This window comes from Hyaena hyaena, unplaced genomic scaffold (genome assembly GCF_003009895.1).
Source record: "Hyaena hyaena isolate Hyena2069 unplaced genomic scaffold, ASM300989v1 scaffold_779, whole genome shotgun sequence".
Classification (NCBI taxonomy): Eukaryota; Metazoa; Chordata; class Mammalia; order Carnivora; family Hyaenidae; genus Hyaena; species Hyaena hyaena.
This window is the reverse complement of record NW_024081413.1, coordinates 628,862-642,394: the sequence shown is the minus strand read 5'-3', so window position 1 is coordinate 642,394 and position 13,533 is coordinate 628,862. Positions and strand designations below refer to the sequence as shown.

Below are 13,533 nucleotides of genomic sequence, written 5' to 3'. Positions count from 1 at the left end.
ACAATATACATTTCTTCCTTGAAAATGGTGTTTGTATCATATTTTTCTAAGAACCCATTACCACTTAATTTAAATATGTGAATAATAGTCACATTGTAATAAAATGCTGTTTTCTGATATACTGGTGGTATTAAATGCTTACAGAGAGACTCTGTTGCAACATGGAAGCTGAGTGACCTAGAGCTCATAGCACTAACACTGAGGGAGTGAAGACACTCAAACTAAAACAGAGCAGAGTCTGGATTTCACATTCCCTTACTAGATGATGTTCCACAGTTCTCAACTACTCTTGGTAGAGAAATAGAGGAGCCAGGTGCCCAGTGATATTCTTTGCCATGAGATAGCAGGACTGGAAGGACACCTCACTGGGCAATGGTCTCTATCAATATAGCCTAGATCAGTCATGAACTTCTGGGAGTACCTTTGACAGGAACCTTAAAAAAGAATAACTGGGATGTGTTCAGAGCCATCCTTTTAGGGAGAATACCGTGAGTACTCGCTGGCGGACCTGCCGAGTCTTCACCCCATAGACAAGAGGATTGAGCGCAGGTGGCACAAGGAGGTAGAGTGTGGCCAGAAGAACATGGACATGATGGGGTACATGGTGGCCAAAGCGGTGAGTGAGGAAGGAGAACATTCCAGGAACATAGAAGATCAGGATGACACAAACGTGAGACCCACATGTGCTAAAGGCCTTATGTCGGGCTTCACCCCCTGGTAATTTCAGCACTGTCTGGAGGATGAGGGCATAGGAAACACCAATGGCCACGACATCGAGCCCAACCACAAGCAGGGCCACTGCCAACCCATAAGCTCGGTTCACTGTGGTTTCTGAGCAGGCAAGTTTCACCACAGCCATATGTTCACAATAGGCATGGCCTATGACAGTGGTCTGGCAGAAGATGAGTCTCCTCAACAAGATAGGGAAGGGGAGGAGGAGGAGTAACCCCCGTACCAGCACTGCCATTCCAATGCGCCCTATGATCCCTGGATGCAAGATGGTGGAATGGTGCAGAGGGTGACAAATGGCTACATAGCGATCCAGAGCCATGGCCACAAGTACACCTGACTCCATGGAAGAGAACGCATGGATGAAGAACATTTGGGTCAGGCAGATGGTGTACCCAATCTCATGGGCATGAACCAGGAGCACTGCAAGGGTTTTGGGTGCAGTGGAGGATGCCAAAACCAGGTCAATGCCAGACAGCATGGCCAGAAAGAGGTACATAGGCTGGTGCAAGGATGGGTCGGCCCAGATGATGAAGATGATGGTAACATTGCCCATTACAGCAAGGAGGTAAAGGACACATAGCGGCAATGCTATCCAGTGCTGGCTTTCCTCTAAACCAGGGATGCCCATCAGGAAAAAAGAAGGCTGCAGCAGCCTCCAGCTGGAATTAAGGGACATCATCAATAGCTTAGCGAAGGAAGAGAAAAAAGCAACCAAAATTATGATTTTTCCATTGCTGGGGGGTTATCACAGTGTCTACCTCTGGCAACCACCTTCATGAGAAGAAAGAACCTGAAAGTGAAACACAAAAGAATAAAGTGAGATACAAAGAAGAGAATTCCCTGTTCTTGAGATAATGTCTTTAAGGTGAGACATCCACATGCCTGAATTAAGATAGATCTAGTTTCATTTACAGATAAGAGTAATCATGCTGCTTTTAGAGAGATGTTTACACTGCCATTCAATGACTTCTAATTTGGAATGTCCACTTGAATGGATCCTCTGTATCGCCTCTTGCCATTACTAGACATGATAAATGCATCTGTTATTTTTTTTTAAGTATTTTCCCTCAGTTTCCGTGACACAGCACTCTACTGTGTTCCTCCTATGTCCTGCATCCCACCACCTTCTCCATCTCTCTCTCCATTATACGTCATTGATTCCAGGACTTCATCTTTTCCTCCCATCCCAGTTCTGTACATTTTCTCTGACTGAGTTCATCCATTTACAATATTTGAACCATTTATATACTTTATTTTCTTCCAAATCTAGGTTTCTAAGTCAAATACATTTCTGAAATGCAAACTCACTTTCCATTTCCTTTCTAGCTATTTATACTACAGACGCAACATATTCAAGACTGAATTAATTCAACTTCTCTTGCCAAATCTGCTCTACTTCCTTTTTATTCTTTTTTTTTTTAGTTAAATCACTATATCTACCTATCCAATCCAATGTGGAAACTTGAAATCATCCTTAATCATTCTTATCTCTCCTCCATTTTACCTTTTCACAGTTCCTGCTGACTATGTTTATAATTCCTTAATATTCACTCATTCTCCTCAACCCACAGTATGACTGCTTAGTGCACACTCTTAACTTCTATCACCTGGATTACTTCCTTAGATCTCATCTGCCTTGATTTCATACCCTTCAAACCAGCCTCCACTCTGTAGTCAGAGGGTTTTTCCTAACATGCAGATGTCATCTTGTCACCTCTGAAGTTAAAATCCTTAGTCCATTTAATCCATGAAATAAAATCATACATTTAAAACTAGTGTACAAAGTTTTCAAAGGTTAATTCATATACATTATCTTAAATAAATTATAGTTAGCATTATTATTAATATTTATAAAAATATTACGAATATGAGATCAGTGCCCTCTTTACCTTTTACTTGTCCACTTGAATCTGTTTCTCTATCTCAAATTTTTGCTATACCTATCTCTCACTACAAAGTCATTCAGTGTTTCTGAAACCCCCATATTAACAAGCAGTACCAATTAAATAAGTGTTCTGTTTAACCTTCTCAATGTGATTCACTTCTTGGGCATTAAAATTAAAAACTTAATACTAGATGTGTTTGTATCCATATGTTATAAAAGACAGACACAGTCTGAAATAATTATATTTTTCTACCAAAGGGAAAGGTTCACATGTGTATGTATATATAAAAAGAGTTATGAAAGACTCACCTCCTGAAGATTATGCATCTATAGATTATGCATCACTGAGTGTCTGTCTTTTGAATCAGTGATGACTACAATATTGTTCCAAACCTTTGAACATGACAGCTACAAAATCTAAAATATCAGATGAGCACATAACTCCCAGTCACTGTTTTCCTTTCAGATTCAAGTCCACTTATAAATTCAAGTAACAATAACATAAATTTTTATTCAGACCTCCAGAAGAGGTGAATTACAAAACTTCACATTTCAGTGCTTAACATAAGAAACTTAAGTCTCTGTCTTAAGTACACCCATTCCACTGCAGGTTTCAGCCCATGCTCCATTTTTCACCTGAGGTGTCAGAGAACAACTATGCACTTGTGGAAAGCCACCCATCGCTCTGATAGGAGCAATGGAAGATATAGCCAAATACAGGGCATAAGGGAAATAAGCAGACCCACAGGTGCCTGAGTACAATCCGCCTTTTGTGATTTGTCAATCTAGAGGGAAAGCCTAGGGCTGTTTTTTAAAACTTAATTGCTAAAGTCAACAAAAGTTCCCCCAGTGATTCTTAGAGGAACAGCAGACTGAACTTTATTCCCAAGAACTTAAATGAAGATATATTTAGCTTTATGACCAGGGAGCAGAAGATAATTAGCAAAGAAGTGAAGTTCTACATTCCTATTTATTCATATAAATTCAGTCCAAGCGACCTATCATCCATGAAGCCATACCCAAATTCTGTAAGGCAGCATGGCATATCTCTTTTTCTTTCCTATCAAATCATTTCACCAGCTGTGTATATAGCATTGACTCCTTTGCACTGGAAAACCCATAAGTGTTTCAGTCCTTGAGGAGCAGGAACTATGACTTGCTTAGGGCAGCAGTCCCAGGGCAAGTTACAGAAGTGCCAGAATCTAACTGGCACTCAGTAATGTTTGCTTAATAAATATCTCTATGATTACATTACAATAGATGAGTATGTAAAACAACCAGGAATCGCAGGAACTTGACAAAACAGACAAAAACTGGAGGGATAGTGGTGATTGGCAGACAGTGTGTATCTATGAGGGATGAACTGATTGGGCCTCAACAGTCCTCACCTAAAGTGATATCCTGGGTGCTTTGTAGGAGAAGGAACCCAGTTGAATCTCTGCCAGAAGGGGGTATAACAGAATCCCAGCTGTGTGTCAGAATTGAGGGACTCCTGTGGTCACTTCTGGTCACTGCTGCCACTGTGTCTGTCACTGCAGGCAAGGGAGGGCAGGCATCCCTCTATGGGCTGTGGCCTGTCCCTGTTTACTTAATCTCCTCTACAGTGGCATGGACTTTATGATAGTGGTAAAAGGGAGATGCAAGGACACAGAGATTATGGGAGGGCACAGAAACAGTGGGTTCACAAAGATGATTTACTAGGAGAGGGAGAAATAGAAATCACACCCTCAGAGGCAGAGTTCAGTTGTCAACACAAGATGTACAAACAATCAGTACAATATCCCTGGTATGGGATGCTGTTCTTATCTTTGGGCTAACTTTGAGGATGCCTAATTCACAGTCTTGATTCAGGATTGAGGGAAACTCAGCAACTTGGAGAGAACTTAGAAAATGGAGAAAATTGACAGACTGAAAAGTTCCATTATGGTCTTCTCTGCTCAGCTGCAAAAATACCCTGAATCCCCAATTTAGTCTCCATGATGACTGTCTGCCCTAGCACAGGAGTAAGAGTGATAAACAGGATTTTATACTCAGAAAGGCTATGCAGGATTCTCTTGATAACAAAGAGGACACTCTGGTCAGAACGATAAAGATTTCCAGGATGATTCCTTCTAGCTCTGGCAAGACATGGGTAAAGTAGGTAAATTAGCTATGTCTACATGTACCATATATGATGATAAGGATGTCAAGCTAGGATGCTAAAGTACTCTGTGCATGAACATGAAGCTTTAATTGTGGCATTGGTAAGTATGGACAAACCCAAAGGCTACCTTATAAGCAATGTATAGTCTGAAGGGCAGAGCTAAAGGGAATGGAACAAAGAGGGTTAGTTTTGAGAAGTCAGACCAGGAAAGAATAGCTATTCTGAGGCAAAGAGAAATAAACTTAAGAGGCACCTGGGTAGCTCAGTCAGTTAAGTGACTCCTAGTTTTGGCTCAGGTCATGATCTCATGGTTTGTGTGCAGAACCTACTTGGGATGGACTGACTCTCTCTCTCTCTCTCTCTGTCCCTACTCTGCTCTCTATCTCTCCCTCTCTCTCTCAAAATAAATAAATAAACTTTAGAAAAAGGAAATAAACTTAAGAAAATTAAAAGGCATCAAACCAGATATAGTGAAAGACTCAGCCGTGGTAGCCAACCAAGAAATAGCTCCTATCACTAGGGCTATGAGAAAGGCAGAAGTCAGCTGTCAATAGTCATCCTCAAAACTGTAAGCCCCAAATGTGACCTCATTTTCCACACCTAAAATCTAAAACACTAAAACACTGAAATGTAATCATAGTACTAAAGAACACTTCTCTTCTCCCACACCCCACCACCACAGTACTAAGGTCTGTATACAGTTTTTTGGGTTGTGGTTGTTGTTTTGTTTTTTTTTTTTTTTTTTTTTTTTGCTTTTTTTTTTTTTTTTTGCGTAATACTTCATGTCCAGATATAAACAAAAAATTACAAGGCATATAAGGGGCAAAATACAATTGAATAAGATACAGCGCAAGACCAGACGTGGCAGGGTATTTGGAATTATCAGGCTGAATTTTTAAACAATTATGAGTAATAGGCTAAGGACAAAGACATCATGCAAGAGCAGAGAGGCAATGTAAGCAGAAAAATAGAAATACTAAGAAGAAAACAAAAATAAATGCTAGAAATTAAAAACAACAACACTGTAATGGAAAGGAAGAATGACTTTGACAGGCTTATTAGTAGATTGGATATGGCAGAGGAAAGAGTCTCTGAGCTTGAGAACAGATCAATAGAATTCTCAAAAACTGAGAAGCAAAAAAAAAAAAAAAAAAAGACTGAAAAAAAACAAAACAGAAAAGACATCCAATGACTGTGGGACAGCTACAAAAGGTTTAACATACACATAATAAGAAACAAAGGAGTATTTGAAATAATAATAATAAACCCCAAATGAATATTAGACACCAAACCATATCCAGGAAGCTCAGAAAACACCAAACAGGATAAATGCCAACAAAACAAAACAAACAAAACCTACATCTAGGCATATCATTTTCAACCTACCAAAAATCAAAGAAAGAGAAAAAAATAATGAAGGAAGCTAGAAGGGGAGCTATCTATAGAGGAACAAAGATAAGAATTACACCTCACCTCACCTCAGAAGACTTGCAAGAAAGAAAAGACAGAATGAAATATTTAAACTGGTGAAAGAAAACAACAACCCATAATTCTCTATCCTGTGAAATTGTCCTGCAAAAGTGAAGAAGAAATAAAGGTTTTCTTAGACAAACAAAAATCTCACTGGGTATGGCACATTACAAAGAACCACACATCACCATCTCACAGATTGTTGCAATGTAACATTGACAATTCTTCACCAAGAGATTAAATATTATTAAACTCTCTCTTGAATCTGAGCTGGGCTTAGTGATCCACTGACAACCAACAGAAAGTGACAGAAGTCCAGGCCAGAAAAAGCCATGCGGCATCCACCTACATGTCTTGGCATGTTTCCTCTCTGGATGCTCACTTCGGGAAGCTCCCTCTTACAATCCAGCTGCCATGCAATAAGAAGTCTAAACAATCTGAAGAGGCTTTGAGGAGGTCATCTAGTCAACATTCCCAACTAAGCTCAGTCTTAAAATCATGCCAACCCAGGAGCAGATATGTGAGTAAAGATTCCTTCCACTGATTCCAGCCCATCGCTATTCAATTAGACCAACCCATTTGAATAGAAGTAAGCCACTGCACTCCACTCTACTGTATTCTTCTTGAATTCCTGTCCCACAGAATCTGTAAGAGTGAAAAAATAGATGTTATTTTATACCAGTGTGTATAATATTGTTTGTTAAAAAACAATAGATAACAAGAACACTGGATTTTACTGAAATAATTTGGGCTTTTACTTTTGATTCATCATTGATGATTTTTAAAAGCACATCACTTTTATTTAAAAATATTTTTGAATTTTTAATATAGTTTACAACTCAGTTGGCAAAATTCATTTCTATTTGACTGTAAATCTTTACTAAATTGTTTGTTCACAACAATCTCTAGTATGTCATGTTCCTCCAATATATATTATTCTGGCTACAATCAGGGAAGACAAACCACATGATAATTTAAACAGGGAAGTTTTAATATAAATAATTTTCAACTATAACAAGGGATTGGATTATCAAGGGATTGGCTAGTAATGAGAGAGAACTCCAAAGAATATAATATAAGAGATGTAAGGAACAGCCCCTAACACTAGAGATAAGAGATTGCTCAGGAAGACCCACCTTGAGCTGAGAATCAGACCCTGTTGGAGAGGGCACAAGATGATACACCAAACAGAAAAGAAGTTGTTGTGATGGTATGTCAGTTAAATTTTGTTAGTGGGTGTGTGTTTAGGAATGTGTCCATTTCTTCTGGGTTGTCCAGTTTGTTGGCATATAATTTTTCATAGTATTCCCTGATAATTGCTTGTATTTCTGAGGGGTTGGTTGTAATAAGTCCATTTTCATTCATGATTTTGTCTAATTGAGTGCTCTCTTTTTTCTGTATGAGAACCCTGGCTAGAGGTTTATCGATTTTGTTTATTTTTTCAAAAAACCAACTCTTGGTTTCATGGATCTGTTCAATTGTTTCTTTGGTCTCTATGTTGTTTATTTCTGCTCTGATTTTTACTATTTCTCTTCTCCTACTGGGCTTGGAGTGCTCTTGTTGCTCTGCCTCTAGTTCCTTTAGGTGAGCTGTTAGATTTTGTACTTGCGCTTTTTCTAAATTCTTGAAATAGGCCTGGAGTGCAATGTACTTTCCTCGGAGGACTGCCTTTGTTGCATCCCATAGATTTTGGATTGTTGTTTTTTCATTTTCATTGATTTTCATATATATTTTAATTTCTTCTCTAATTGCCTGATTGGCCCATTCGTTCTTTCATAAGGTTTTCTTTAACCTCCATGTTTTTGAAGGTTTTCCAGATTTCTTCCTGTGATTGATTTCCAGTTTCATAGCATTGTGATCTGAAAGTGTACATGGTATGATCTCAATTCTTTTATATTGATTGAGGGCTGCTTTATTTCCCAGTATGTGATCTATCTTGGAGAATGTGCCATGCGCACTTGAGAAGAAAGTGAATTCCATGACCTCAGGATGCAGAGTTCTAAATAGATCTGTCAGATCCATCTGGTCCAATGTGTCATTGAAGTCCATTGTTTCTTTAGTGATTTTCTGTCTAGTTGATCTATCCATTGCTTTAAGCAGAGTATTAAAGTCCCCTGCTCTTAGCACATTCTTATATATAAGCTTGTTTCTGTTTGTGATTGTTTTAAATATTTAGGTGCTCCCATATTCGGTGCATAGACATTTATGATTGCTAGTTCTTCCTGATGGATAGACTCTGTAATTATTATATAATGCCTTTCTTCATCTCTTGTGATTGTCTTTAATTGAAAGTCCAGTTTGTCTGATATAAGTATAGCTACTCAAGCTTTCTTTTGACTTCCAGTAGCATGATATATATTCTCCATCCCCTTACTTTTAATCTGAAGGTATCTTCCAGTCTAAAATGCGTTTCTTGTAGAAAGCAAATAAATGGATTTTGTTTTTTTATCCATTCTGCTACCCTATGTCTTTTGATTGGAGTATTCAGCCCATTTACATTCAGTGTTATTATTGAAAAATATGGGTAGAGTTGTTGTGTTCTTTGTGGGATTCATGCTTGTGGTGGTTTCTCTGTATCTTCGTTCCTTGCAACACTTTCCTCAGAGAGTCCCCCTCAGGATTTCCTGTAGGGCTGGTTTAGTGGTGACAATTTCTTTCAATTTTTGTTCATCTGGAAAGACTTTTCTCTCTCCTTCTATTCTGAATGACAGGCTTGCTGGATAGAGGATTCTTGGCTGCATATTTTTACTGTTCATCACATTGAAGATCTCCTGCCATTCTTTCCTGGCCTGCCAAGTTTCATTAGATAGGTCTGTCACCACTCTGATAGGTTTCCCTTTGTATATTAGGGCCCTTTTCTCCCTAGCTGCTTTCAAATTTCTCTCTCTGTCCTTATATTTTGCCATTTTTACGATGGTATGTCATGCAGAAGATCGATTCAAATTACGTCTTAGGATAGTTCTCTGTGCCTCTTGGATTTCAACATCTACTTCCTTCCCCAGTCGGGGAAGTTCTCTGCTATAATTTGTTCCAGGACTCCTTCAGCACCTTTTCCTTTCTCTTCCTCTTCTGGGATTCCTATGATACGGATATTGTTCTGTTTGACTGTATCGCTGAGCTCTCAAACTCTTATTTCATGTTCCTGGATCAGTTTGTCTCTTTTTTTTTCTCAGTTTCTTCTTTTTCTATAATTGTGTCTTCTAAATCACTTATTCTCCTTTCTGCCTCTTCAATCCGTGCATTGGATGTCTCCAGTTTATTATGTTTATATTTATCCCATTTTTTAATTCATCATACCTATTTTTAAGCTCCATGTTGTTTGCAGTCATAGTTTCTTTGATGTCATCCATGTTTTTTTTTTCAAGCCCAGCGATTAATTTTATGATTAATTTCGAAAATCTTGTTCAGTTATGCTGCTTATAACTGTTTTGAGCAGTTCTTTAGCTGTCAGTTCTTCCTGGTATTTCTTTAGAGGAGAGCTCTTTCGATTCATCATTTTGGTTAGCTTTCTACCTCTTGTTAGTTTTAAAAACTTGTTATGCTCTCTGCACCTGTGAATGCTGCTGTATCCAAGAAGGTTCTTTGACTGTCCAGGGCTTATCCTTTCAGAAAGTGTTCTTTGAATGGTATCTCTTGGTCTCTCTTGTTGAGACCTTGGTTATTTTATATTCCTACTCATAGTGGTATTTGAGACTCTCCACCATGTGTACTTGGCTTGTTTCTTGAGGTAGCCCTGGAGAAGAGAACAGACAGACAAACACACAGGGAACAAAGGCACACAAACACACAGAGAAATATAACAAACACGCAAACCAAAAGGGAAAAAGAAAAAGTAAAGAGAAAAGAAGGAGGAGGGAAGGCGAATAATAAAAAATAAAAATACATAAAAAAATCAAAAAGAGGAAAAGGAAGGGAAAAAAGAAGAAAGCCGATAGACAAAGAACAGTTTAAAGCATATATCCAGATTTCCCAGCTACAATTAAATAGCCAGGTGTATGCAGTGCTCGTTGAAGCACAAAGAGAAAGAGAGAGATGATAGGACGGGGATGACGCAAAATTGGAAATGGAATAAACAGGCAGAAGGGATAAGAAGCTTTTTTCAAAGAGCGAAAGCGTGGAATATGGTGAAGACGTGAGAGAAAGACGCTGGTGTTACCCAGAGAAACTATATAGTCTGATTACTCCTGAAAGAAAGTCATGAAAAGTTAGGTAGGTGTTGAATTTACATCTAGAGAATGGATTAAATGTGACTATTTAAGCAAGCCAGTAACGAGAATTAATCAGGGAAATGCTCTGATAAAAAAAAAGGGGGGAGGGCAGCTCTCTAGCAGTGATGGGCGTGGGTTGATCCAATGCATCAAGGAGGGGTTCTGCCTTGGTGGTTGTGGGGAGAAGAGTGGCGGCACTCCAGTCCCTTCTTGAACCAAGCGATGCAACTCACTTTTTTGGGTGTGTAAACTCCCCGTGCTGGGGGCGCAGCCAAGGTGGGTCACGCTCGATATCCCAGACCAGGCCTCGTTTCCAAATCCCAATCCATGCACCCCATTGAAATTGCCATAGACACAAACTCACAGGCGATCCCCTCAGGACAATTCCAAGCCTCTTGCTTAGTCCCTGGTGATTGAGCCAGAAGCCACTGCTCCTGTCTCCTCCAGGTCGGGTTGGTGAGCAAGGAAGGGGTCGCCTGGGACGAGTGCATCCTGCCTAGGGTCAGATGGAGAGCAGGAAACCGGATCCCTCTGTGTCTCGTCACCCGAAACACGAACTCGTTGACAAATCTCCTAGTTTTAAGCCGTTCACCTCCCCTCTAGGGATCCAGCCGAACGAGAAGCACAAAGGCACAGTTGCCACGTGGCCCCTCCAGGTCGAGTTGGCACGCAGGGAGTTGTTTTCCCAGGGATTGTTTGGGACAAATGTGTCCCGCCTAGGGTTAGCTGGAGAGCCGGAGACCGGGTCCCTCTGTGTCCCGAGTGGAGGTTTTTCTGTTCCCTAGTGACAGGGACCGTGTCTTGAGCAGTTTTGGCCTCTCTCTTTCCCCTCTCACTCCCTTCAGAGGGGGATCGCTCCTGTCCCTCCACGTCTATGATCCCGGCCCAATTTTATCTTCCCCAGTTCACATTCACGTTAGAAGGTTTTCTCAGTGGAATCTGTCTCCTTTTCCTCCCAAACTCATGGATTCTGTAAGGGTTTCTATAGCTTCAGTTCTTCTCCATGCGAGATATGGGGGCAAGTGCAATGTACAGAGTTCCCTACTTCTCTGCCATTTTGCCCCTCCCTCTCCACCAGACATTTAAAATAGAATTAATACCCATTCTTCTCAAGCAATTCCAAAAAATAGAAATCAATGGAAAACTTCCAGAATCATTTTATGAAGCCAGCATCACTCTGATTCCCAAGCCAGACAGAGATCCAGCAAAAAAAGAGAACTACAGGCCAATATCCCTGATGAATACAGATGCAAAAATCCTCAACGAGATACTTGCAGATCAAAGCCAACAGCACATAAAAAGAATTATCCACCAAGATCAAGTGGGATTCATTCCTGGGTTACAGAGCTGGTTCAATATTCGCAAATCAAACAATATGAAAATCACATCAACAAAAGTAAAGATAAAAAGCATTGGATCCTGTCGATAGATGCAGAAAAAGCATTTGACAAGATACAGCATCCTTTCTTAATAAAGACCCTCGAGAAAGTCGGGATAGAAGAAACTTACTTAAACATTTTTCATAAAAGCCATCTATTAGAAGCCCTCAGTTAACATCATCCTCAATGGGGAAAAATGGAGAGCTTTCCCCATGAGATCAGGAACACGACAGGAGTGTCCACTCTCACCACTGTTGTTTAACATAGTGCTGGAAGTCCTAGCATCAGCCATCAGACAACAAAAGGAAATCAAAGCATCAGAATTGGCAAAGAAGAAGTCAATCTCTCACTTTTCGCAGATGACATGATACTTTATATAGAACCGCGACAGACTCCACTAGAAGCATACTAGAACTGATCCATGAATTAAGCAAAGTTGCAGGATACAAACTCAATGTACAGAAATCGGTTGCATTTTTATACACCAATAATGAAGCAACAGAAAGAGAAATCAAGAAACTGATCCCATACACAATTGCACAAAAAACCATAAAATACCTAGGAATAAACCTAACCAAGGATACAAGAGGTCTGTAGGATGAAAACTATAGACAACTTATGAAGGAAGTTGAAGAAGACACAAAGAAATGGAAAAATATTCCATGCTCAAGGATTGGAAGAATAAATATAGTTAAAATGTCATTACTATCCAAAGCATTCTATACATTTAATGCAATCCCATTCAAAATTGCACCAGCATTCTTCTCAAAACTAGAACTATCCTAAAATTTGTATGGAACCACAAAAGACCCCAAATAGCCAAAGTAATATTGAAGAAGAAAACCAAAACTGGAGGCATCACCATCCCAGACTTTATCCTCTACTACAAAGCTGTCATCATCAAGACAGTATAGTATTGGCACAAAAACAGACACATAGACCAATGGAACAGAATGTAGAACTGAGATTTGGGCCCAAAAATGTACAGCCAACTAATCTTTGACAAAGCAAGAAGGAGTATCCAATAGAAAAAAGACAGCCTCTTCAACAGATGGTGCTGGAAAAACTAGACAGCAACATGCAGAAGAATGAAACTGGATCATTTTCTCACACCATACACAAAAATAAACTCAAAATGGATAAAGGACCTGAATGTAAGACAGGAAACTATCAAAACCCTAGAGGAGAAAGCAGGAAACAACCTCCTTGACCTCCACCGCAGCAACTTCTTACTTGACACATCCCCAAAAGCAAGGAAATCAAGAGCAAAAATAAATTATTGGGACCTCATCAAGATTAAAAGCTTCTGCAAGGCAAAGGAGACAATCCTTAAAACTAATAGGCAACCAACGGAATGGGATAAGATAGTTGCAAATGACATATCAGATAAAGGGTTAATATCCAGAATCTATAAGGAACTCACCAAACTTCACGCCCGAAAAACAAACAACCCAGTGAAGAAATGGGCAGAAGATATGAACAGACACTTCTCCAAAGAGGACATCCAGATGGCCAACAGACACATGAAATGATGCTCAGCATCCCTCCTCATCAGGGAAATCAAAACCACTCTGAGATACCACCTCATGCCAGTCAGAGTGGCTCAAATGAGCAAATCAAAGGACTCTAGATGCTGGCGAAGATGTGGAGAAACGGGCACCTTCCTACACTGTTGGTGGGAATGTAAACTGATGCAGCGCCTCTGGAAAACAGTGT

The 13,533-nt window shown here is 39.7% G+C and overlaps 1 protein-coding gene across 1 annotated transcript; it reads right to left on the bottom strand.

Annotated features, from left to right (window-relative positions):
* Positions 1-460: 460 nt before the first annotated feature.
* LOC120221469 (olfactory receptor 52L1-like) lies at positions 461-1,447 on the bottom strand. The gene has a single exon (XM_039218866.1). The coding sequence runs from the start codon at positions 1,409-1,411 to the stop codon at positions 461-463; it is 951 nt and encodes a 316-aa protein (XP_039074797.1). The 5' UTR covers positions 1,412-1,447.
* Positions 1,448-13,533: the final 12,086 nt, after the last annotated feature.

Bases quoted from the DNA above. Each gene is read 5' to 3' on its own strand.
- LOC120221469 (XM_039218866.1), bottom strand. From the start codon at position 1,411: ATGATGTCCCTTAATTCCAGCTGGAGGCTGCTGCAGCCTTCTTTTTTC.